The sequence below is a fragment of the Sinocyclocheilus anshuiensis genome, unplaced genomic scaffold (genome assembly GCF_001515605.1).
Source record: "Sinocyclocheilus anshuiensis isolate Anshui unplaced genomic scaffold, SAMN03320099.WGS_v1.1 scaffold197, whole genome shotgun sequence".
Lineage (NCBI taxonomy): Eukaryota > Metazoa > Chordata > Actinopteri > Cypriniformes > Cyprinidae > Sinocyclocheilus > Sinocyclocheilus anshuiensis.
In genome coordinates, this window is record NW_015540856.1 from 861,721 (window position 1) to 884,840 (window position 23,120).

General features: G+C 37.1%; 1 protein-coding gene across 2 annotated transcripts; it reads left to right on the forward strand.

The window, feature by feature from the left end:
- The first annotated feature begins 16,595 nt into the window (after window positions 1–16,595).
- On the forward strand, window positions 16,596–22,312 carry LOC107687839 (ornithine decarboxylase-like). 2 transcript variants are annotated; one of them, XM_016485313.1, is made up of 11 exons: window positions 16,596–16,739; window positions 17,544–17,686; window positions 18,736–18,857; window positions 19,010–19,183; window positions 19,339–19,511; window positions 19,846–20,062; window positions 20,149–20,232; window positions 20,328–20,490; window positions 20,747–20,862; window positions 20,949–21,163; window positions 21,778–22,312. In XM_016485313.1, exons 3-11 carry the CDS (start codon window positions 18,756–18,758, stop codon window positions 21,914–21,916), a joined length of 1,383 nt encoding a protein of 460 aa, XP_016340799.1. In that variant the 5' UTR covers window positions 16,596–16,739; window positions 17,544–17,686; window positions 18,736–18,755; the 3' UTR covers window positions 21,917–22,312. The 2 variants fall into 2 exon arrangements, with proteins under 2 accessions (XP_016340799.1, XP_016340800.1); XM_016485314.1 differs by having other exon boundaries at window positions 20,750–20,862.
- The last annotated feature ends 808 nt before the right edge of the window (window positions 22,313–23,120 follow it).

A 23,120-nucleotide genomic window follows, 5' to 3' on the forward strand; every position in this document is an offset into this window, starting at 1 on the left:
ACAAAAACACAAAAAAAATTCTAAAACTTTAATTAAAATAAAAAAAAATAAAGATATTAATAAAATAAACTATAATACTATTTCACTGATGCTAAAATAACACTTCTATGGCAGACCTGGAGGGACAGGCATGACAATTGCATTATTTACTTGAAAATAACTTGTTACATAAGATAGAAAAAATGTGAACTGAATATAATACATGCATACACACTATAAAAAATGCTGGGTTAAATACAACCCAGTGCTGGGTAAAATAGGGACAAACCCAGCAATTGGGCTGTTTTGGCATTTTTTTAGAGTGTATACTACACTTATTTTATTTCAGAATTTTTGTTTTAAATTTTCATTTAGTTTAACGTACTAAAATAACTAAAACCAAAATGTAAAAATTTATTTAATAAAAACAAAAATACACAATACAATTGCTAAAACTTAAAAAAAAAAGAAAAAAAACTCATTTAAAATATTAATGGATAGTATAATAGTAGTTCAACGATACTATAATAGCATTGTTTTACATCGTCTTTCCCTCGTCAGTTCCTGAAAAACATTAGAAGATGGTACATGAAATCATACTATATACATTCTGAATATAGTCACAACGAAAGGCCGTAATTTGCCAGTAAACACAGCCTTGAGTGCCTTTTATAAAATGGATACAACTTAAAAATATTAAGAACAAATAAAACATTATCTAAATAATCAAATTAGAAGATCTAGCTGTGACGTGCACTAAAGTTTGTCCACTGCACTAATGTGCAGTTAGATGCATAGTTGCTGCTCAGTAGTCGTTTCGTTGACCTCACCAAGGGCTGAGCACAAATATGGGCTTAAATGTTATAATGTATTTCTCATTTATTGGCAAAGACAGAGCACTTTACAGCTGGAGCTCTTCCATGAAAAGATGCTTTTACAGTAATTGCGACTGATACAAGGCTCGTGTCCAGTGATCGAAGAACATAAAGGGCTATTAAGCGATCATTTCAGGTGTTGTGCTTCCAAAACATGCTCCTAGGGTAATCAATAGAGTTTTATGACCTGCAAGACTTTATAAAGAGCTAATGCAATGACAGAATGACGCTGATGCACTCAGAGTGTCCTGTCCTATAAAAACTCTTCCCTCATGCAAAACAAATACACAGTTGGACATTTGAAATGTAATTGATATTCAAAATATCAAACCAAGTGGCATTTATTGTAAAGAAAAGCACAAGAACACTTTTCCAAGCAAAACATTTCACAAAAAAGGTTTGAAATAGGAGTAATGAAGACCGGCTGTATTCGAACATGATTACCACGAGGTAGATGAGTTTGTTTCTTCATTAGATTTGGAGAAATGTAGCATCACGTCAGGCTTCAAAATCCATAAACTTGTGTTCAGTTGTGAAGATTATCAGGCTGAAGAAAACATGCAAGAATCCTAAACTTCTGGAGGACACAGAGCTTATTTTGTAGTATAATCCAAACGCCAATGGAAAAACAGCTGATAAAAACATCACAATAATCAACAAGTTATCCACACCAGTCCATCAATTAACGTCTTGAGAAGCGAAAAGCTGCGTGTTGGTAGAAAATAAATCCCTCATTAAGACATTACGTTTAAACCATTGCTTCCATCTAAAATAGTCCATAATCCATAATAACTCTTCCTCCAGTGAAAAAGTCATCTTGTCTGAATCAGGAGAGAAATATGCATAGATGAATGAAGTTGAAAGTTGTGGATTATTGTGATGTTTTTATCAGCTGTTTGGACTCTCATTCTGACGGCACCCATTCACTTGCAGAGCATCCATTGCTGAGCAAGTGATGCAGTGCTACGTTTCTTCCAGATCTGTTTTTTTTTTTGCTTTGTCATTATGCCATATGGAGTGAAAAGTGACGTTAGCTTCACCCTGGTTCCCTTAAAAAAAAAAAACAATATATGATTTATTTTTTCCATTGGCTTTTGGATTATTGTAGAAAATAAGCTCTGTGTCCAACAGAAGTTTATGATTCTTGCATGTTTTCTTCATCCTGATAATCTTCACAACTGAACACAAGTTTATGGACTTTGAAGCCTAAATACAATCGGCAAGAAATAAAAAGCTACATGTAGACTATAATTAATCTTCTGTCAGTTCTTCCTTTAAAGGAGACATATACCCCTTTTTACAATATGTAATATAAGTCTCTGGTGTCCCCAGAATGTGTCTGTGAAGTTTCAGGTCAAAATACTCCACAGATCATTTATTATATCATTTTGAAAATGCCTATTTTGAGTGGAAGCAGAAACACGCTGTTTTTAGGGCCTGTCTCTTTAAATGCAAATGAGCTGCTGCTCCCCGCCCCCTTTTCCAGGATAGAGCTGCGCCATTACAGCTCGTACCTGCTAAAAACATCTGTTTTGGTCCTGATTATCATGTTTATCGCGCTGAAATCATGCGTTTTAAACCATATTAGTTTAAACTTCTGATATACGGTTTTCAGAGCGCACACATCCGAAGCACACGGACAGAAAGCGGCTGTCACAGCATGTGAGTACTAAACTAAGTTCTCATTCACACACAAGTTTACGTTAAAAACACACATGAGTGAACAGTCGGTTATGTCTGTGAAGGTAAACTGCTGGGAAATAAATCGCATGTTTATTTTAGATCTGTGTGGCAGCAGCAATATACAGTAAATACATCAATAAATCCACTGCTCTGTTGTCTCTGAGGCTGGGACTCTAAACAGTGTTCTGTGCTCGTCTCTGCAGCCAAACACAGAACAGTTAGCATGTTTTGCTCAAACTTTCACCATGGCATTAGAGCTGCTACACCGCTGTCGCTTGTGAAATCACAATGACGGCGCCGTGGGTGGAAATTTACAGATTAAGGGGCAGTAATATTATAATGAGATCCCTTTGCCACGTCACCAAGGGAGCGAAATCAGACGTGTTCGTTTTCTCAGACGTTTGCAGAAAAAGGCTTACCAAAACAAAGTTACTGGGTTAATCTTTTACACTTTCCTTGGTTGGTAGATGCACCGGGGACCTGATTATAGCACTTACAACCTGGAAAAGTCAGATTTTCATGATATGTCACCTTTAAAACATTTTCCCTTAAAGGCTGAGTTAGAATAGTTTCAAGAGTGCGATTTTAAACACAATGAGGCTGTAAAAGCAACTAAACACCTGATGAGTTCATTTGTTCGACTTTGTGACGTTCAATGTCCCGACAACCTCTGTAGTCTCCTTAAAACACTTTATAGCAACAGCCTTTTTCAAGACAGGTAAAAAAATATTTTAAATCACAAGAGGGTATTACTGATGTATTATGTAATAGGCTAAAACGTTAAAATATCTTGAGCTTGTGTTCACCTTATTTTAGGCATTTAATCACAAAACCCCGTTCAAAAATTTCAAGACAATGGAATCTGACATTTCTGGGTTTTGTCTTATAAAAATATGTAATCCCTGCAGCACTCTATAGGTTGGCCAGCTTTCTTCACAGTGCAATGGCAAAAAAAAAGGCATGCAAATGTTTCTCGGTCTTAAGATCAAATTAAAATGTTTATTGCACTGAAATTTTGTGCCAAATATTTGTCTTGGTGTGAACAGTCTGCAAAATAACAAAATGTGAAAAAAAATGAAGCCGTCCGGGGTAAGTGTTCAGACTAATTCTGGGGAAACTATATGTGAGCTCAATATTTAGCAAAAAATATTACCAAAATTAATATTTTACTTTTACTTCAGTGTAAGTTATCTTTGGTGTCCAGTGGATGATATGAAAGAAGAGAAGAGCTTTGGTTGGTTTCACAGAGCCAGACAAAAGAGGGTGTGCTTATTCAGAGTAATCCCCCTCATCAATCCGGGTCAAAAAGCCGCCCCTCTACACGTCACTGTCTGAGCCTGGGACCGTCTCAGGGCCGCGCTGGGATTTACAGGCTCAGTGCTGGAGAGTCCAGAGGGAAGCTGGGAATTTCTCTCCACTTCATCACACTTTTCATCTCATATTTGTTGTAGTTTGTGTGCAGATAGATCAAGCGACGCTAGAGAACACTAGCAACATGAAATCAAAGCTCACCCTATCTACTTTCTTAATACATGCTACTGGTCTTATTGTGAGGCTTTTTTTTTAGTACACTTAATTCCAAAGAAAATATTTATCTTCGTAATCTTCCATGAAATTGTAATGATTAGCTCTGACATAACCTTCAAAAGCCTAGCCAGTTTCATTCTGGTATATAATGCCCATTTTTAACGATCCAATCAATGCATGCACTGAAAAAAATAAACTTTATACCAACTGAAAAAAAAAAAGGCAGTTACAGACAAATGTATTCGTTTTTTATCATATTCATAGTTTGATTGTTTTAATATTTGTCACACATTTATTTTTCCCACATTCATAAAAAGTATAAAGATTGTTTATTATAAAGGCCATATCCATAATGAATATATTTTCTTAATTTAGCTTGCTTACTTGTGTTAAATTTATTTTACTACTATAAATCAGTTGTTCCCAACACTGGTCCTGGAGGCACCCCAACACTGCACATTTTGTCTCCTTTCTCTCCATTTCAGGTCTTGGAGTCTCTACTAATGAACTGATGACCTGAATCAGGTGTGTTTGATTAAGGAGACATGCAAAACATGCAGTGTTGGGGTGCCTCCCGGACCACTGCTATAAATAATGACATCATCAACGTTTATTGTGATGTATTTTTAAATTGAGCATCATATTTTCTGTTATGTAACGAAAAAGAAAAAAAAAAACAATAGCTAACCATTTTTGGGCTCTTTATTCCCACCTTTTTGTTTTTTTTTAATTGTAACGGGGAAAAAATCCATTCAAAGTCACCTCATTATTGACTTTCTGGAGCTCAACCGTCCACCAACAGACTGTAAGCACACCCTCAACAGGTACTTGACATCCTTCTGAAATGTTTATAAAATTTCAAATTGTAATTGGCTTCCTAACAATCGTTTTTTTTTTTTTTTACAGAGCATGTAAGTGTGTCCAGCTCTGTTCCACTAAACAAGTGAAAGAAAATTTGAATTTATACGTTGTTTTTTTTGTTTTGTTTTTTACTTGGGTTTATGCCACGTCACAAAAACATGAAAACATTTGTATCATATTTTCCTTTTAACTCTGTGAAGGGTTCACATTGTCCATTCTTTTTGTTACAAGATGAGGAATCCTAATCTGGTAGTGTGGAGACATGCAAAACATGCAGTGTTGGGGTGCCTCCCGGACCACTGCTATAAATAATGACATCATCAACGTTTATTGTGATGTATTTTTAAATTGAGCATCATATTTTCTGTTATGTAACGAAAAAGAAAAAAAAAAACAATAGCTAACCATTTTTGGGCTCTTTATTCCCACCTTTTTGGTTTTTTTTAATTGTAACGGGGAAAAAATCCATTCAAAGTCACCTCATTATTGACTTTCTGGAGCTCAATCGTCCACCAACAGACTGTAAGCACACCCTCAACAGGTACTTGACATCCTTCTGAAATGTTTATAAAATTTCAAATTGTAATTGGCTTCCTAACAATCGTTTTTTTTTTTTTACAGAGCATGTAAGGGTGTCCAGCTCTGTTCCACTAAACAAGTGAAAGAAAATTTGAATTTATACGTTGTTTTTTTTGTTTTGTTTTTTACTTGGGTTTATGCCACGTCACAAAAACATGAAAACATTTGTATCATATTTTCCTTTTAACTCTGTGAAGGGTTCACATTGTCCATTCTTTTTGTTACAAGATGAGGAATCCTAATCTGGTAGTGTTTAGAAAAATGAAAATGTATTGTAATTTATATTAAATTCAGCTATTGAACTTAAGAACTTTTTTTTTACTTAGGACTTTAGTACAACTTTATATGTAATTTCATATCTACTTCTATTCTTTTTCAAATCTGGTTCAAGTGAACAAGTGAAAGAAAATTTGAATTTATACATTGTTTTTTTTTGTTTTGTTTTTTACTTGGGTTTATGCCACGTCACAAACACATGAAAACATTTGTATCATATTTTCCTTTTAACTCTGTGAAGGGTTCACATTGTCCATTCTTTTTGTTACAAGATGAGGAATCCTAATCTGGTAGTGTTTAGAAAAATGAAAATGTATTGTAATTTATATTAAATTCAGCTATTGAACTTAAGAACTTTTTTTTTACTTAGGACTTTAGTACAACTTTATATGTAATTTCATATCTACTTCTATTCTTTTTCAAATCTGGTTCAAGTGAACTGTTGAATGTACTGACAAGCATTAATGGTAAACTAAAATATACTATAATGTCATATCTATTGAAACTTGTATGTCATGTATGTAAATATATTTGTAATCACATTTGTAATGACATTTTAATTTAGTACATTTACTTGTTTACTTGTAATATTGAGTTAGTCAATACTTTATAAAGTGATTTAAAATGTACTTTAAACGGACTTTTTGACATTATCTCAAAGTGCACAAGCGTGTTTAGAAACAGTCACTTAAGTGGCCTTTTTTCATTACTGTTACATTATCTGCAAGTACAGTTTTTAAAAATATACTATATATTTGAAGTTCACTACAAGTGCACATTCAATACTGTTAAGCACACTTCTTTTTCAAAAGGGCATGAGCCTATCTCTGGCAGCGCTGTCATTCTCTGAAGTTTCCTTTCATGTGTGTAAAAAAGTGGTCTCAATCGTGGCGAGCTTCTCTTTGCTTTCTCTTCTTTGCACTCCGTCTGGCCTCGTTTATCCTCTTTTGATCCTGCTCTCATTTGCGCTTTCCTTCTGATCTCTCTCTTTTGTCTGCCTGGTTTTCTGCGGGAGGTACTGAAAAGAGAAATGCGCTGACTCGAGAAACCGAGAGATCTCACTACATCGGGTCTTGGCTCTCGTTCTGCCTGTCTGTCTAGTACGAAGGCACCTGACAGCCATCGCAATCTCAACAGCACATAAATGAAATGTATTGAGATCAGCGCCATCTCTTTGTTGCAAAAGTCTGAAATAAATAAAGCGCAGCGGAGAGAACAAAACAATGGTCACTAATTAGAAGTACAAAACGATGATTTGTATAGAAGAATGTCGGAGGATTTCGATATAAGCCAAGAGGAGACTGGTTTTCCTTTGCTAAAGTAAGGAAACTTTGCTTCCTTTGCTCCTGTTAACAAACGTTGGTTTTCATGAGACTCACCGGCGCATGCGCAACACTGACCTCATACGCCATCCTCTCGGAGCTGCTTCTGTGTACAACTGTTGGTGCAAGCTAGATTTAAATGATTATTACGTTTTGAATATGGATATTTTTCTTACAAAAACGCATCGATTCGCTACAGAAGGCTTTTGTTCACCCCCCGGAGTCGTGTGAGACACTTTTTTTTATGGATGGGCGCTTTTTATTTCACTGCTTTTGGAATGAAGCAATGCAACACCCGCTGAGTGGCATTAAACAGCTTGAAAGATCAAAGACAATTTTTAATATAACTCCGACTGGATTCGTCTGAAAGAAGAAAGTCATATACACCTAGGATGACTTGAGGGTGAGTAATTTATGGGCTAATTTTTGGGTGAGCTAACCCTTTAATAACACTGATTGTTAAAGTCATTACGCTTTTAACTCATTAAACAGAGCAGGTTGGTCATCAAAAGTGGATTTATCTTAGAATAGCCAAAATAGTGGTTTATTTGTTCAATTATTTGCTTCTACTTCTTACATGAAAAGATAAACAGTAGACATTATTTAATAGATTACTTAAACGCCAACCTCCAGAGCTCCAGAAAAGCTTTAAATCATTTCAAACGTAATAGAGTTTTTAATCACTGTTTTGTCACAAGTAAGTGGTACACATGCAAAACTTCAGAATTCACCAAATGCATCATCAAAAAGGCTGGGTTTTGATGTTTAAACACCCTAGTCTCTGCCATTCATTTTAATACAAGAGCACTACAAATGCAATTAAAAGTATTTTCGCTGCTCGATAAAGCTCATTTGATGGCAACTTCAAGCCAAATGACAACGTCCTCCTTCACACATCCTGACATGACCTTGAAATATTCTACAGAAAGACTACTCACATTCCCACAGCCAGCGGAAGCACCAAATACAGAAAGAAAGATTCACTCCGATGTAAACCATGACTCCTTTCTTCAATCTTTAAAAACTAAATGTGTATAAAATTACATTGTTACAAAAGATTTCAAATAAATGCTGTTCCTTTGAACTTTCTATTCATCAAAGAATCTTTAAAAAATGTATCATGTTTCTTGAGCAGCAAATCAGAATATCAGAATGATTTCTGAAGATCATGTGACACTGAAGACTGGAGTTATGATGCTGAAAATACAGCTGCGCATCACAGATATAAATGACATTTTACAATAGAAAACAAATATTTAAAAATGTTAATATTTCATTGATCTAATAAATCCAGCCTTTCTAAGACTTCTTTCGAAAACATGTTACCAACTGAAACGTTTGACCGGTAGCGGATGTGGGCCAGAAGGTTTGAGAGAGGGTAGGAATCAGTGGATTTATGTCACTTGACCTATAATTTCAGAATTGAGTGAATAATGACTCATATCTGTCTGTAAGGCAATATTAAACGGCTTACTACATGATTGCACGCATCCATGTACACCTATTACATAACCTTGTGATATTGCTGCCAAAAAAGTTTCCACTTAAGAATGTTCGATGTTTCATGAGAAATACAGAACACGTTTGAAAATAGAATTGTGTGTTTGTTGTAACGTCTATAGAGTAATTAGACTCTCCCATGTGCTGGAAAGATGAAACTGAACGCACAATGACCCTTTGATATCAAGTTTCCTGTAAGTTTCCTAATTGTATGGGCTCAACTGAATTTGTGACCTGTTGTTGTATAATCATTGTTGTTGTAATGTAGAAAGAATTTTCATAGTAAGAAATTTCACAATGCATACTTCAGATTAATTCTTTTTAGTATAAGAGTAGCACCTACGGAATTAAAAATCTGCTCCATATTCTAATGGGTCATTTAACCCTCATGTTGTGTTCCGGTCATCTTGATTTTCTTTTTCCCCAAAAACACTAATGTTATCACATTAGACTAACGATAAGTTTTGTACTTTTGGGGATATTTTATTGCAGTGTTCAGATTCAAATATGACTGGCCTACAAAACAAATGCTTATAAATGTTTTACTAATATTGGATTCAATCTTTGAATTAACTTGTTTTCTTTCAATTAGCACAGGTTTTGTATTTCCTTTTGGAACTGGTTGGTTGTAAGCCTCATTGATCTGAGCTTATACACCTCCACCCAAAATTATCCACAAATAATGCATAAGCTCAGATCAGTGAGGCCAACGAATAACCAGTTCCAAAAATAAATACAAAACCTGTGCTAAGTTTATAAAAAGATTGAATCCAACATTTGGTGGTAATATAAGCATTCATTTTTGACAGGGAACACCACATTAGGTAAATTAATCATTCTGGCACAGCACAAGCACTAAAGCATGTTTTCATCTTGATAAATAAAAAAATAAAAAAACTGATTTGACCCTTCAATGCTGTCTTATACCATTTCCATTTGATAGCATCACTATTTGAGACTATTACCTACCTGTAAGTGCGTCATGATCTGATGCTGCCTACCTGGAAACGCCGTCATGTGTGAGTTTTTGCAGCTTAGCTAAAGCAATGTTCATGTTTCAGTTTCTAGAGAATGCACTTAATAAAGTGTAAAGTTTGAACATACTATAAGTCACTTAGGAAAAAAGTGCCTGCCAGATGAATCATGTAAACGTTTTAGGTAACAGGCATCACATGCATAAAGAGTGAGCATGCTCTAAAAGCACTTTACACATTGTTTATGTGTGAGTCGTAACAGGATCAAGAACAAGTTTAATCCAGACTCTGCTGGCTCAAAGAGGAGAGAATCTCTTTACCCAGGTTTACACATCCTGCGTGAGGATTACACTGTGACCTGTGCTGACATTCCACCTATATTGCCCCTTGTGTCAAAAATACATTAGGATGTGGGAATAACTATACTGTAAGAAAAAATGGCAGAAAATTACCAGTATATTTTCTGTTAGGCTTGCGGACATTTCCTTTAACCGTGAACCATAATTCAAAGTATGGTAAAACACCTGTAAAAACTGAAAAATCATTCATAATAAAGGGATAGTTCACCCTCATTTACTCACCCTCGTGTTGTTCCAAACCTGAATACATTTCTTTCTTCTGCTGAATACAAAGGAAGATATTTTGAAGAATGTAGCCATTGACTTCCATAGTATTTATTTTTTTCCATACTATGGAGGTCAGTGGCTACCAGCAATTTAGTTTCCCACATTCTTCAAAATATCCTCTTTTGTATGCAGCAGAAGAAAGAAATGTTCATTTTTGGGTGAACTATCCCTTTTACATTGTATTTTGGGACACATTTTCACGTACTTATGGATTTTTTACAAGGCAAGTTACAAAATGTAAAAATTAAAAGAACTGTATCAAAAATAGACCTAAATTTAAGATGTATGTATTTGAACCACAAATGAAATTTCCATCCTTTTCAATTGCACAGTTTTAACATAAACTAATCAACCTAATATGATGCATATTTGTCAACCATACATTAATGAAACAGGTAAGATTTCTGTTTGCGTGCGCCCGTGTGTGTGTGTATGAATGCGTCATTCGTGGCGACACACATAATGTGTCTAAATGCTCTTAGGTCTGTATCCATCACAGATGCTGTCTCTGAATAACAGTGACCTGCTGAGTCCTGGTAAATACAGCAGCTTATAGGTGACCGTTACTGATGGCTGTGACATAGAAACCTCCTTCTTCTAATCACTGTCACTCCACACACATTATGCACTTTCAGGAAAAGTGTGAAAATTTGTATTTTTAGGGGTGCAAGAGCTTGTCACTAGCTAAGTTTTCATTGAAAGTTGTGAATGAAATATGTGCAAAAATTTGGAATATCGGATAAAACATTTGCGTTTTCCGTCTCATTTGTTCTAGAGAACATAATATTCAGTTCTTTGGAAACTGGCACAAAGTATCAATAATGAAATATTAATAAAATATTATAAAAAGTTGCAATCAGTAAAGATTGTGACTCTTTTTTCTTCTTTTTAAATGACCTGTGCCTCCGAGCACGTAGAAGTTATCATGTTATCTTGCATTCGGGTACATGATGTTTGGGAACACAGTCGTGTGAGACAGTTCTGGGAAGTGATTATACCAAATAATTTTTGGCTCAGGCATTTCAAAATGACTAAAACAGTGTTTGGGTTGCACATCCTGGAATGTCTTAGGTAAATGTGTTTCCATTCTAGTTTATGCATGCTTTTTTATTGAATAAAAAATACTGCCTTAATTGAGCGTGTTTTTGTGTGATATCCCAAAATGCAGGTTTTCAGCATGTGGCTAAGTGGTTGCTAGATGACTGCTTACTATATATAATAGATATTTTACTAAAACATTGTCTGAAGATTTTGTTTTGATGTTATGTTTGAGGACTCTTGAGATGTTTCTATCCTTGATTATATTGATAAGTGAAACAAAAACTCGTGTGCAACTGTGTCACTTACCCAATTATTTGCCCCTCACGTTCTCAGTGTTTATGTCAAGTGTTTGGGTTTGATGAAATAAGGCACATCCTTCAAACTGCTTAGACTCAAAACTATCCGTGTTGCTAGAAATAAAGCTTTAGAGGTCATAAGTTCAAGACTGTGTGTACTGTACACAGAACAAGGTAGAATAGCTTGCGTGTCATGTAGGGGTGGGAGAAAAAATCGATCCATCGATGCATCGCGATTCTCTATCCAACGATTCAGAATTGATTGTGAGCTTAGTTTTTAACCACATGCGCTTTAGAAACACCCGTATTCTGCTTCACATACACCACTCGAACCTTCCATAAAATAATCTTTCATAAAGTTCGGAAAGGTTGAAGCGAATTACATTCATTCACCGGATGCGCTGTGAGAGACGCGCGCTTTGTTTGATGTTACCCAGATAGCAAGAACGTTTGGGCCAAATGTGGCTGATAGCTGTCACATTTGGCCTAGGTATGGCATGGCTGAGCACATATGTGCCAAACTTTAACCGTATATGTTTTGCCATGGATTTAGAATTGGAGGGAATTTTCTTTTGGATGACAATTTTTTTGAGGTATATGGCCCAGATGATAGCACACAATGTCATGTAGGGGTGGGAGAAAAAATCGATCCATCGATGCATCGCGATTCTCTCTCCAACGATTCAGAATCGATTCTGAGCTTAGTTTTTAACCACATGCGCTTTAGAAACACCCGTATTCTGCTTCACATACACCACTCGAACCTTCCATAAAATAATCTTTCATAAAGTTCGGAAAGGTTGAAGCGAATTACATTCATTCACCGGATGCGCTGTGAGAGACGCGCGCTTTGTTTGATGTTACCCAGATAGCAAGAACGTTTGGGCCAAATGTGGCTGATAGCTGTCACATTTGGCCTAGGTATGGCATGGCTGAGCACATATGGGCCAAACTTTAACCATATCGGTTTTGCCATGGCTTTAGAATTGGAGGGAATTTTCTTTTGGATGACTGTTTTTTTTTTTTTGTTTGTTTTTTTTTTAAATATGGTCCAGATGATAGCACACAACTGAGTGCCATATGTGGCTTTGCTTTGGCACACCATGGAATGTTAACTTGTGGTTAACATTTGGCTTTTATTTGGAAAAACACCTATCAACTGCTGGCAGGTTAGTGGCAGTCCACATCTCAGCCCATTCAACAATGCTCTTGGTTGCTTTGTGTCTTCCCTTATTCCTATTGGTGGATTACTGAAATTTTGAAAATATATCCGTTATTTCCCGCTCTGCTTCCTCTTTCAATCGCCGTTAAAATAGAAGAAGATGATGAAAAAGCTCCATATTTACAACAACAGCCTTTGCCCAGACACATTCTTATTCAGGTAAGTGAAGTTTTGGTGTTTTAAATGTTTTCTAGGGGTGTAATGGTACACATTCGTACCGAACAAATACGGTGTAATTTTAACCACTGCACGTGCGGAACTTAATCAGTTTCAATTCATAGCCATGAATAAATCCTTCACTATACATTACATTCTGTAATCGTAAGGTTTGTTTTGTTCTTTTCGATAAGAAACAGTCTTTAAAATTGTATATTTTATCAGGAAATTAAATCCGTAAATGCCGTTTTGACGCTCTTTGATGTGGCGTGACAGACCGCTGCAAGCGGAAGTGCGGAGAGCGACGTCAGCAAATTTCAGTAGTCACAATAAATATATTTGTAAACATATTTCTTAAATATTAAATGTGATCTATTGAGTGATCTACTGGAATTTCACAACCAAACATACGTCTGTTGCAGCAACAATTGCACAGTTAGCTGAGGTTAAACACGTTTTATTGTCTGCTTTAAAACATTGAGCAGTTTTCAGTGAAATCTCTCAATCTCTGAAATCATTTATGTGGTTTGGAATGCAGTGGACTTATATATTTAAAATATGAACCTAACTAACAGAAGGCTGCTTTCAATTTCAAATGCTGACGCGCTTTGTTTGTGAAGACTGCTCGCGCATGCGGCTGTGCGTGACTCTCAAAATGGTTTTATGATGCAAAATTAATGTAGACACAGCCAGTTATGTCTTAAGGGATTAAACGGACAGGACAAGCCACATTAAGTTACTTCTTATATTTCAAAAGAGATCCGTGCATGAATGCAGCTTAATAGATCTCCCGCTGTCTATGATGTCATAGTAAAAAACAGTAGTAAAAAAACAGTAAAGATGAAGAAAAATCACTCACAGTTCTTGAATGGAAAACGTTCAGATAATCTTAAATACTGAAAGCACTCTTTGTTTGTTGTTTGTAATATGTTTCTATGCTCCTCTTTATTATTTGCTACTTGCTTGTATGTTTTGAAGTTATATTAGTTTAAAATTATTAACATACAACTGTTTTAATACTTTTTTTTCAATTTGTAATTATTTTAAAAAGTACTTCATTACTTATGTAAGGATATGTAAATGTACGGATTTTACGATTCTAATTAATTAATAAGTAGATCAAGAAAAGTAGATCAAGAATCGTTCTGGACGGATTTTAAGATTCTCAAGTCGGTAAACTAATTAATTAATAAGTAGATCAAGAAAAGTAGATCAAGAATCGTTCTGGAATCGGATCGTGACTCTCAGAATCGGATCGGATCGGATCGTGAGGTAACTAAAGATTCCCACCCCTAGTGTCGTGTATATCTTATTTCGGAAACATGAATACATAGATGATATTGTGCATGTGCCATTTTTTCTCTCTATCCAAACAAACACACAGCTGTAAACACCAGTGTATTACAATAATTGTCAACTGCACATCCGACATTGTTTTAAATAGAGGAAAAGAGCCTTATTGAAAAGAGAGACATCATGAAGTAGGCCAATCTTTAATTCCTTTCCGTGATGTCTCACTTCTGAGGACAATGCATGATTAGGAAATCCGACTGACATCTCAACATCTTGACAAAGGTGGAAAATGTTGTCATATTAAATGTGTTGTATGGAGCCTTAAAATAGTAAAGGAAGGGGAAAACTGACATAGGAACCTTCTTACCCATTAAATATTATTGCGTTCATGAAAAAGTGATGTGGCTTGTGGTGTTTGAGGAGAGTCATAAACAATGACCTCATGGTCTAGTTGACCTCTGAAGGAAAAATCAAGAGTTCTGGAAAGGTCTGTCTGGATTCTGCAAGACGATGAATTAGAAAAGCTCCGGGCTCATTTGCATCTGGGAAACGTATTCCCGACCACAGCAATGCAGTCGTCATGGATCACAGAGTTTCTCGAGATCAGGGCAAAAGCCACAGCGAGTATGTGAGAATATGGATGGAAATACAGAGGTTTATGGCTTTTCCAGTTCTAAATGTCTCTTAAACGATTTTTTAATGAAACATTTCTAACTTAAGTTCAATTCTGTATACATTCATAAACGTGATATGTGATTTTTCATTAACTGATTAGAAGTGATTGACAGTTATTCAGGTGGACTAGTGTTGGCCGCATGCATTTCAAATAGATCAAATAAAAAGTGTGTGTTAATTGCTCTATTAACTTCTATATTCTAAGATTTTACAAATGGTGACATTTTCATTTACAGGAGCACAACTCTATGAATATTAAACCTGTAGATTCACAGAGACTTACATTTGCATATGTTGAGATAATTACGAATGTTATGACCCAGACTGTAGGTGAACTTATTTGACTACAGTTTAAGGTAATTGCGGTGACATGCGGTAGTAAAGATAATTTCATTGGTCTGTAGCCAACTGAAAGACTATAAAGAACTGAATTAACTATTCACATTCAAAGATAGCAGCTGTCTGATAGTCGGCTGTTAAGATCAAATAATCATGAAGTGATGGCAACTGATATGCTTCTGCAGTCTATACAGTGAAGTCTACAGCACTTGTAATGCCGTCAAATGCCTTAATGGATCAAATTTTCCTATTGTGTTTATAGTAAATAGAAGAGTGGAAAATGTATTTGTTTCTGGCCCCAGGTGCACAGGATATAAGTCCACTCCTTTGATTATGGGGAGTTTTAGGGCTGGTATATTTAGGTGTAGCGTCCACTCCTAATTTCATCACATCTGGCAGGATGACAACAAAGTGTGCAGAGCAAAGATAAAAGTGGACGTTTGTGCAAAATGTGAGGAAACATCCATTTTGGCATCTTCAGCAAAGTGTTGCAGCATGTTGACTGAAAGCTGCTGTCCTGAAAGTGAGGTAACTGGAACCAGATGGCCCAATTACAAGGAAGGAAAAGTTACAAAGGCACAGAAACTCTCCTCCACATGACATCATCCGCATTGGCCCAATCCTAAAGCTTTAATTAAAGGGGTCATATGATGCGATTTCAATTTTTCCTCTCTAAGCGGAGTCCAGCCCGGGGTCGTCACATGTGGTTGCTGCAAGCCTTCTTCGTCGAATCCGCCACCTCTGCTCACTCTAGCTCGCCGTGTGTGACGCTGTGTCCGGGCTCATTTGCATCTGGGAAACATATTCCCGGCCACAGCAATGCAGTCGTCATGGATCACAGAGTTTCTCGAGATCAGGGCAAAATCTCTCGGTTCGCTCGCTTTGTTTGGTCTTCCAAAAGAGGACACGACTAGAAATCAGTGGTTAAGTACTGCTTTTCCTCGATATTCCCCCAAAATAAATATTATATAAATATAATAAATAATTTTAGTATGCATTTGAGAGACGTTCTTGTGTGCTGCGATGCACAGTTTGCAGCTTTAATCGCCTTTTTGGTAATTTCATGACTTTGCTGAGAACAGAACTAGATAGTTTGTGCGGGTTATTGATGATGAAGGGATATAGAGCGTGTGGGGTGGCCAAGCTTTCGTCAGTGGTGCTGGCTCCGCCCCTGTGGTAGGTTTAAGTATCATAATTATTATTAATCTTATACCAGTTGAGAATGTAATTTTGGCTCGCGGGAAATCTGTTCTTTCTTCACTCCTACAAACGCTCACGCGCGAAGCCGCTAACAAGAACAAACCGGTTCGCTCGCTCAGAGGAAGCCGGTTTCAGCTGGCGCGTCACCATGGTAACCACCGCACTATATAACTGCTGCGCTCCAGCTCTGGCTGCACTCCGCTCGTAAGCTAGTAAGTCAGATCGCCACAGCCGTTCGTGTGCGGGTCAACGCCGACTTTCTTCATTTCCAGCACTCTGATCTAATGGGAACACTCTTTGTAAATGCGTTTTAAGGTAAGTTATGCGATATTACTAAGCGAAATTAAGGTCTTATCCGTTATGTCGGGATACGCTTTCAGGACCGTCAAACGTGAATCAAAAATGAAGTCACTAGCCGATGGGAAATCCGCTAAAATAGTTTTTCGAACTAGTTAATATTAATGCGTGTGGCTCGTTTAGTTGCGTCGTATGTTATGACGCTGTTGGCCTCCGAGTCAACGTGGCCGGTGTGTCACAGTTTCCTGCGTGGATCTAACTTCGACCTTAAGTGATGTAACAGATCTTTATTGTTGGAGCCAGCTATGTTGACAAACGTGGAGTTGCTGAAATATTTACTAGGTTCGTTGGTTAATGCTATCGGTTATTTTTAAGATCAATGAATGAAGTCCGTCAGGAGTCTCACGCTGCGGAGCCTCACTAACTAGCCTGAATGAGCGCTTTCTATTGGCTGAGCCGAAAGCAGAAGCCGGCGCGATTGGCTGACAGAGATGCCTGTTATAGTTTGTCCAAGCAGAGCTTTTCCTTATTGGGTAACTTGTGTAGCGCTCTCCGCAGGGGCGGGACTAACTTTACCGTCCTCGCGAAGTTGCTTCTCGGCATCATATGTGTCCAAAAATGTGTGTGCGGGTGCCAGCTTCATTGGGAAACCATTTCCTAATTTTACACGTAATGGACTGTTACGATAAACAACAGATTGTGTGTCGCAACTTTGATACTTTGACACAATGAGAGTTACCGAAAACTGACTTGATTTGTTTCCTGTACTTTAGGCTGTGAAGGGATCGACGTAATATTTTCTTGTCATTTTAATCCTTGCAGAATTCTTGCTTGGGAGAAGTACACACTGGCCCTGGCCTTGAGGCTTATCTGAAAGGATTCAACTTCACTGGTGAACCTCCTTGGCTGTCCGACATCTGTTAGCCACATTATACTATTATACTTCCATCTCTTCCATTCATCTGGTGAGTCATTCTGACTTTGAGAGCATCAAGTAAAGTGACATGGAAAACTCAAACCTCTTTAAGGATCTGTGTAATTTTATACCTTTTAAATTCAAGTTTTACCAGTGAGCGATTAAAGGGATAGTTCACCCAAAAATGAACATTGTCATTAATTACTCACCCTCATGTCGTTTCAAACCCGTAAGACCTCCGTTAATCTTCGGAACACAAATTAAGATGTTTTTGATGATATCTGAGAGCTCTCTGACCCTCCCATAGACAGCAAGGTAACTACCACGTTCAAGGTCCAGAAACGTAGCAAGGAGATCTATAAAATAATCCGTTACATCAGGGGTTCAACCGTAGTATTACAAAGCTACGAGAACACTTTTTGTGCGCAAAAGAAAAAAAAAAAAAGACTTTATTCAACAATTCGTCTCCTATCGTCACCCTATCACTATTTTGGAGAGTATCCACTGAACGCAAACAGCGTATGTTGTGTCAGGTGTGCCACGCAGATACGTTTTCTACATTGTTTGTGCTTTGATTTGTACGAAAACGATGTACCCGTGTGGTGCAGCTGACACAGAACAACATACACTGGTTGTGTTCAGTGGATATTATTATTATTATTATTATTATTATTATTATTACTATAGTTGGCGAAAAAAGCACTTGTTACTTGAAATAAAACCGAAATATAAAGTAATAATATATAGCTGTATTTAAAACCTAATACAAATTATTAAAACAAAATTATTAGAACTTAAAACAATGACAGTGGAAAACATAAAAATTAAACAAACTAAATAAATGTAATAACTATAATAGTATCTCAATAATACTAAATTAACACTGATTTGTAGCATGTGTAATGCACAGTAGCTGCAGTTCCCCGTGATCGCGGTCAGTGTGTTGCCTTTGTACAGTCTCTAATCTGTCATTGATGCAAAGATAAGGCGCTACTTTGTGTACACAGACAGATAGTCTTTCCTGGTCTTGAACAGCCACTGAGTGGAGTTTATCTCAGAGGTGACATTTTATAACACTCCTGTCATTTTCTTTAACAGTTTCTTGACCTTTTGACACCATGACCACTTTGACTGGATCAGACTTTGACTTCACCTTCCTGGAGGAGGGGTTCTGTGCCCGTGATATCGTGGAGCAGAAGATCAACGAGTCATCACTATCAGTAAGTGAACATTTTGTCATACCTAAATGCTTTTTTCTTTTTTTTTTTCTTTTTTTAATACATTTGGATTTTGCTATTATAATATTATAATTTTCCCTAAATGGGTCTGCATATGCCATCCACCATTCTGATCCCATCTCTTCTTCTTTTAGGATGACAAAGATGCCTTCTATGTGGCCGACCTGGGTGACGTCCTGAAGAAGCACCTCCGTTGGTTGCGCGTTTTACCCCGTATCACACCGTTCTATGCAGTGAAGTGTAATGACAGCAGGGCTGTCGTCACGACACTGGCGTCTCTGGGAGCCGGGTTCGACTGTGCGAGCAAGGTATGTGGAAGATCTTTCATTCAAGTTCCTTAAATCACGAATGTGGCTTCTCCATGTGTCTCAATGAGCACACGACATCAGCACCGAACTGCAAGAATGTTTAGCAGCGTGAATCCTGTATTAACCCGACCTCTACTCCTCGTCTCCTCTGCTAGACTGAGATCCAGATGGTGCAGTCTGTGGGTGTGGAGCCAAGCAGGATCATCTACGCCAATCCCTGCAAGCAGGTGTCTCAGATCAAATACGCCTCTGCTCATGGAGTGCAGATGATGACGTTTGACAGTGAAGTGGAGCTCATGAAGGTGGCACGATGCCATGACAATGCCAAGTGAGTAACTTCACTAGAAAACCAAGTCTCACTTCATATAGTGGTCTACTCATATGGATGTTTTTGATGGTCGAGAACAGGGTGGCCGATGACCGATATAAAGCAGATTATATGTGATATCTGACCATTTAAATTGGCATTAGTCAATAAAACAAGTATAATAATTACTGCAATTAAATTTGTTTTTGTGCGTTTTGCTAGAATAACTATTATTTGAAAATGCAACAGTTTAAAAAAAACATTGCTTAAAAGTGTAAATGATATATAAACAAAATATGATTTTGTGCATTGTGATGATTTTCCTGTCAATGAAACACATTTTCTTTGGCTGTAGACTGGTTCTCCGTATCGCCACTGACGACTCCAAAGCCGTGTGCAGGTTAAGTGTGAAGTTTGGCGCCACGTTAAAGTGCAGTCGGCTGTTGCTGGAGAGGGCGAAGGAGCTCGGGCTGGATGTGATTGGAGTCAGTTTCCATGTGGGCAGCGGTTGCACTGATCCTGAGACGTACAGCCAGGCAATCTCAGATGCACGCTTTGTTTTTGACATGGGGGTGAGTGGCCTTATACTATAAAAATTCAAAATACATTAATTTATTCAATAGAATATACTTAGCCTGAAAAATGCGTTGTCCACCAGGCGGAGCTGGGATATAACATGACCCTGCTTGATATTGGCGGAGGCTTTCCAGGCTCTGATAACACCAAACTGAAATTTGAAGAGGTATTTATTTTTAATCACCATCTTAACTTCAAGTGACCAAAGATGTTTAGGTGATACCAAACTTAACTTGTGGGTTTTTTTTTTTTGCTTGACAGATCGCTGCTGTGATTAACCCTGCACTTGATAAATATTTCCCTGTTGACTGCGGTGTGAGGATCATTGCTGAACCTGGCCGCTATTATGTAGCGTCTGCTTACACGCTGGCTGTCAACATCATTGCCAAAAAGGTCATCATGAAGGAGCAATCGTCCTCAGACGGTAAAAGCAAACATTCAAAACCATGTTTGTTTCTAGAGTGCTCTTAAAATGTTCATTCTCAGACTTTAAATCAAAGGACTATATTCAGTAACTAGACACTAATATTCAGTAATATTATCAATTTAACAGCAATGAATAACCCCGTTATTGTCCCGTTTACACCTGAGGTGCTGCTTTGAAGCCATCTGTAGTGTGTAAAGCATTACATAAAAATGATTTGATTTAACTAACTTTTAATTTTTTTTTATTTTTCCAGAAGAAGAGGATGGGGCCAATGACAGAACCCTGATGTACTACGTGAACGATGGTGTTTATGGTTCCTTCAACTGCATTCTGTATGACCATGCGCATGTCCTGCCAACTCTGCACAAGGTACGGAAATGAGTCCATCAGATTCCTGTTTGTGTTAGATGGTGTTTCTTCCCTAAGACCAACCTGTAACCCATAATCTTTTGCAGAAACCCAAGCCCGACGAGTGCATGTACCCATGCAGTATTTGGGGCCCGACCTGTGATGGGCTGGACCGGATTGTGGAGCAGTGCAGCCTGCCTGACATGCAGGTGGGCGACTGGCTGCTGTTTGAGAACATGGGTGCCTACACTGTAGCCGCATCTTCCACCTTCAATGGCTTCCAGAAACCCGATATCCATTACATCATGTCCCGCACAGCCTGGTAAGTAGGATTTGGGAGCCCATTTTCATTACTTTCAGCTTCGTTAACAGCTCTTTTAATGTTTGAGTTCTATTGTCAAAGCAGACCGAACACCATACCAAAATGAGCCATTTCTGTTCAATTAATCTGTCAGAAAGGCTTACTGATGTCAAACTCCGAATGAATTGGTTTGAATCCCTTAATTCATTGTAACTATTTAATTGATTCAGGGTTTTTATAGTTAACTAAAATCATAACAAATGTAGTGTCACTTAATGTATTAAACTAAAACTGAAACAAAAATTAAACCGTAATTAACAAATCCACACAAGCAGGATCAACAAAGTGAATAAAATGACAAAACGCAACAATATTACTAATAAACGTCATAAGATTTAAAAAAATTAAAGTGAAAACAAAATACAAAAATAAAAACTATTACAATGAATAACATTGAATTTGTCAGTGTGTAACTTCAGTAAATTGTGCTTATTCTTAAAATATTGTATTACATTAAAAATGGTAAGAAATAAAATTTAATTTAAAAACACCATCCAAACAAATCTTGTACTGAAAGAATGGTTAAAGGAAAATGGTTTTGACTGACTGAGCTCTCATTGACTCTTTCATTGCAGGCAGTGTATGCAGCAGATCCGTGCTCGCGGGATTCCACTTCCTGCTGAGGAGCTCTGCACTGGAAGCGTGCCATCCCACTGTGGACACGAGAGCACATTGGATGTGCCAGCCAAGCCATGCCCTACCCAAGTGCTGTGATGCTCTTCAACACTGACTACCAGAGCGAGAGCGAGTCCCCATTCAGACAGCGGTTTATCATAGTTCTCCACCGATTTACACCCAAATTTCTATTCTAAATGCAGCTGTTTTTCCTCCGTTTGTATAAGTTCCAAATGCTCAAACCTGAAAGACGCACAAAAATGCTCACAGTCCTGTGGCTGTGTATTTCTTTCTTTTTTTTTTTGCCATACTTGTAAGATGAGGCCAGATTCTTAACTGAAATGGCTGCTTTTCAATCTTTGAAAATCTTACCCTTCACACAGACTCGTACAGATTTCCTCCTCAGTGACCATTTCCATTTTATACTTGATTAGTAAGTTAATTTTAATATTATTATTGACCTGAAATGTATGCCACTGATGCATTTGAAATGGATATGAAACCCTGTCCACCACATCCAAATATGTGCTGTTGAATAACAATAGCTAAATTTCTATTCTAAATGCAGCTGTTTTTCCTCCGTTTGTATAAGTTCCAAATGCTCAAACCTGAAAGACGCACAAAAATGCTCACAGTCCTGTGGCTGTGTATTTCTTTCTTTTTTTTTTTGCCATACTTGTAAGATGAGGCCAGATTCTTAACTGAAATGGCTGCTTTTCAATCTTTGAAAATCTTACCCTTCACACAGACTCGTACAGATTTCCTCCTCAGTGACCATTTCCATTTTATACTTGATTAGTAAGTTAATTTTAATATTATTATTGACCTGAAATGTATGCCACTGATGCATTTGAAATGGATATGAAAGAGATGGGATTGCATCTGTATTGCTTTCCTATGGAAACTTTTTTTTTGTTTGTTTTGTATTTTTATAAAAATAAAGGTAGCTGTAAAAAAAAAAAAAGTTGAATGATTTGCTTTTAATTTCCATTCCAATAGCAGTATTTTACAGCTTGTGACTGTATTAAACTGCTCAAAGATTTGCACAAATCAAAATTATATCTATAGAACACAATGGGGAAAAGCTCCTTAAATGAGCTTTCTGTAAATTCTACGATTAATCATGGTGCAACTGTACAAAAATGACACTGTAAACAACTTTACATTAAACATGAATATAGTGCAATCTAGTGGTCATTTAATTCATTTCACTAAATAAATTGTTTTGGACACATTCACTTGAACCGACGAAAAAGCTTTAAAAATAATTCTGTGTTCCTCTGTTACATGTATTCTACTTGTG

What these genes read in the sequence shown, in the direction of transcription:
- LOC107687839 (XM_016485313.1), top strand. Translation starts at nt 18,756, where the DNA reads ATGACCACTTTGACTGGATCAGACTTTGACTTCACCTTCCTGGAGGAG. An exon ending in TCAACGAGTCATCACTATCA is followed by an intron (nt 18,858 to 19,009) that starts GTAAGTGAACAT and finishes TTCTTCTTTTAG; the next exon opens with GATGACAAAGATGCCTTCTA. An exon ending in TCCTGCCAACTCTGCACAAG is followed by an intron (nt 20,863 to 20,948) that starts GTACGGAAATGA and finishes AATCTTTTGCAG; the next exon opens with AAACCCAAGCCCGACGAGTG.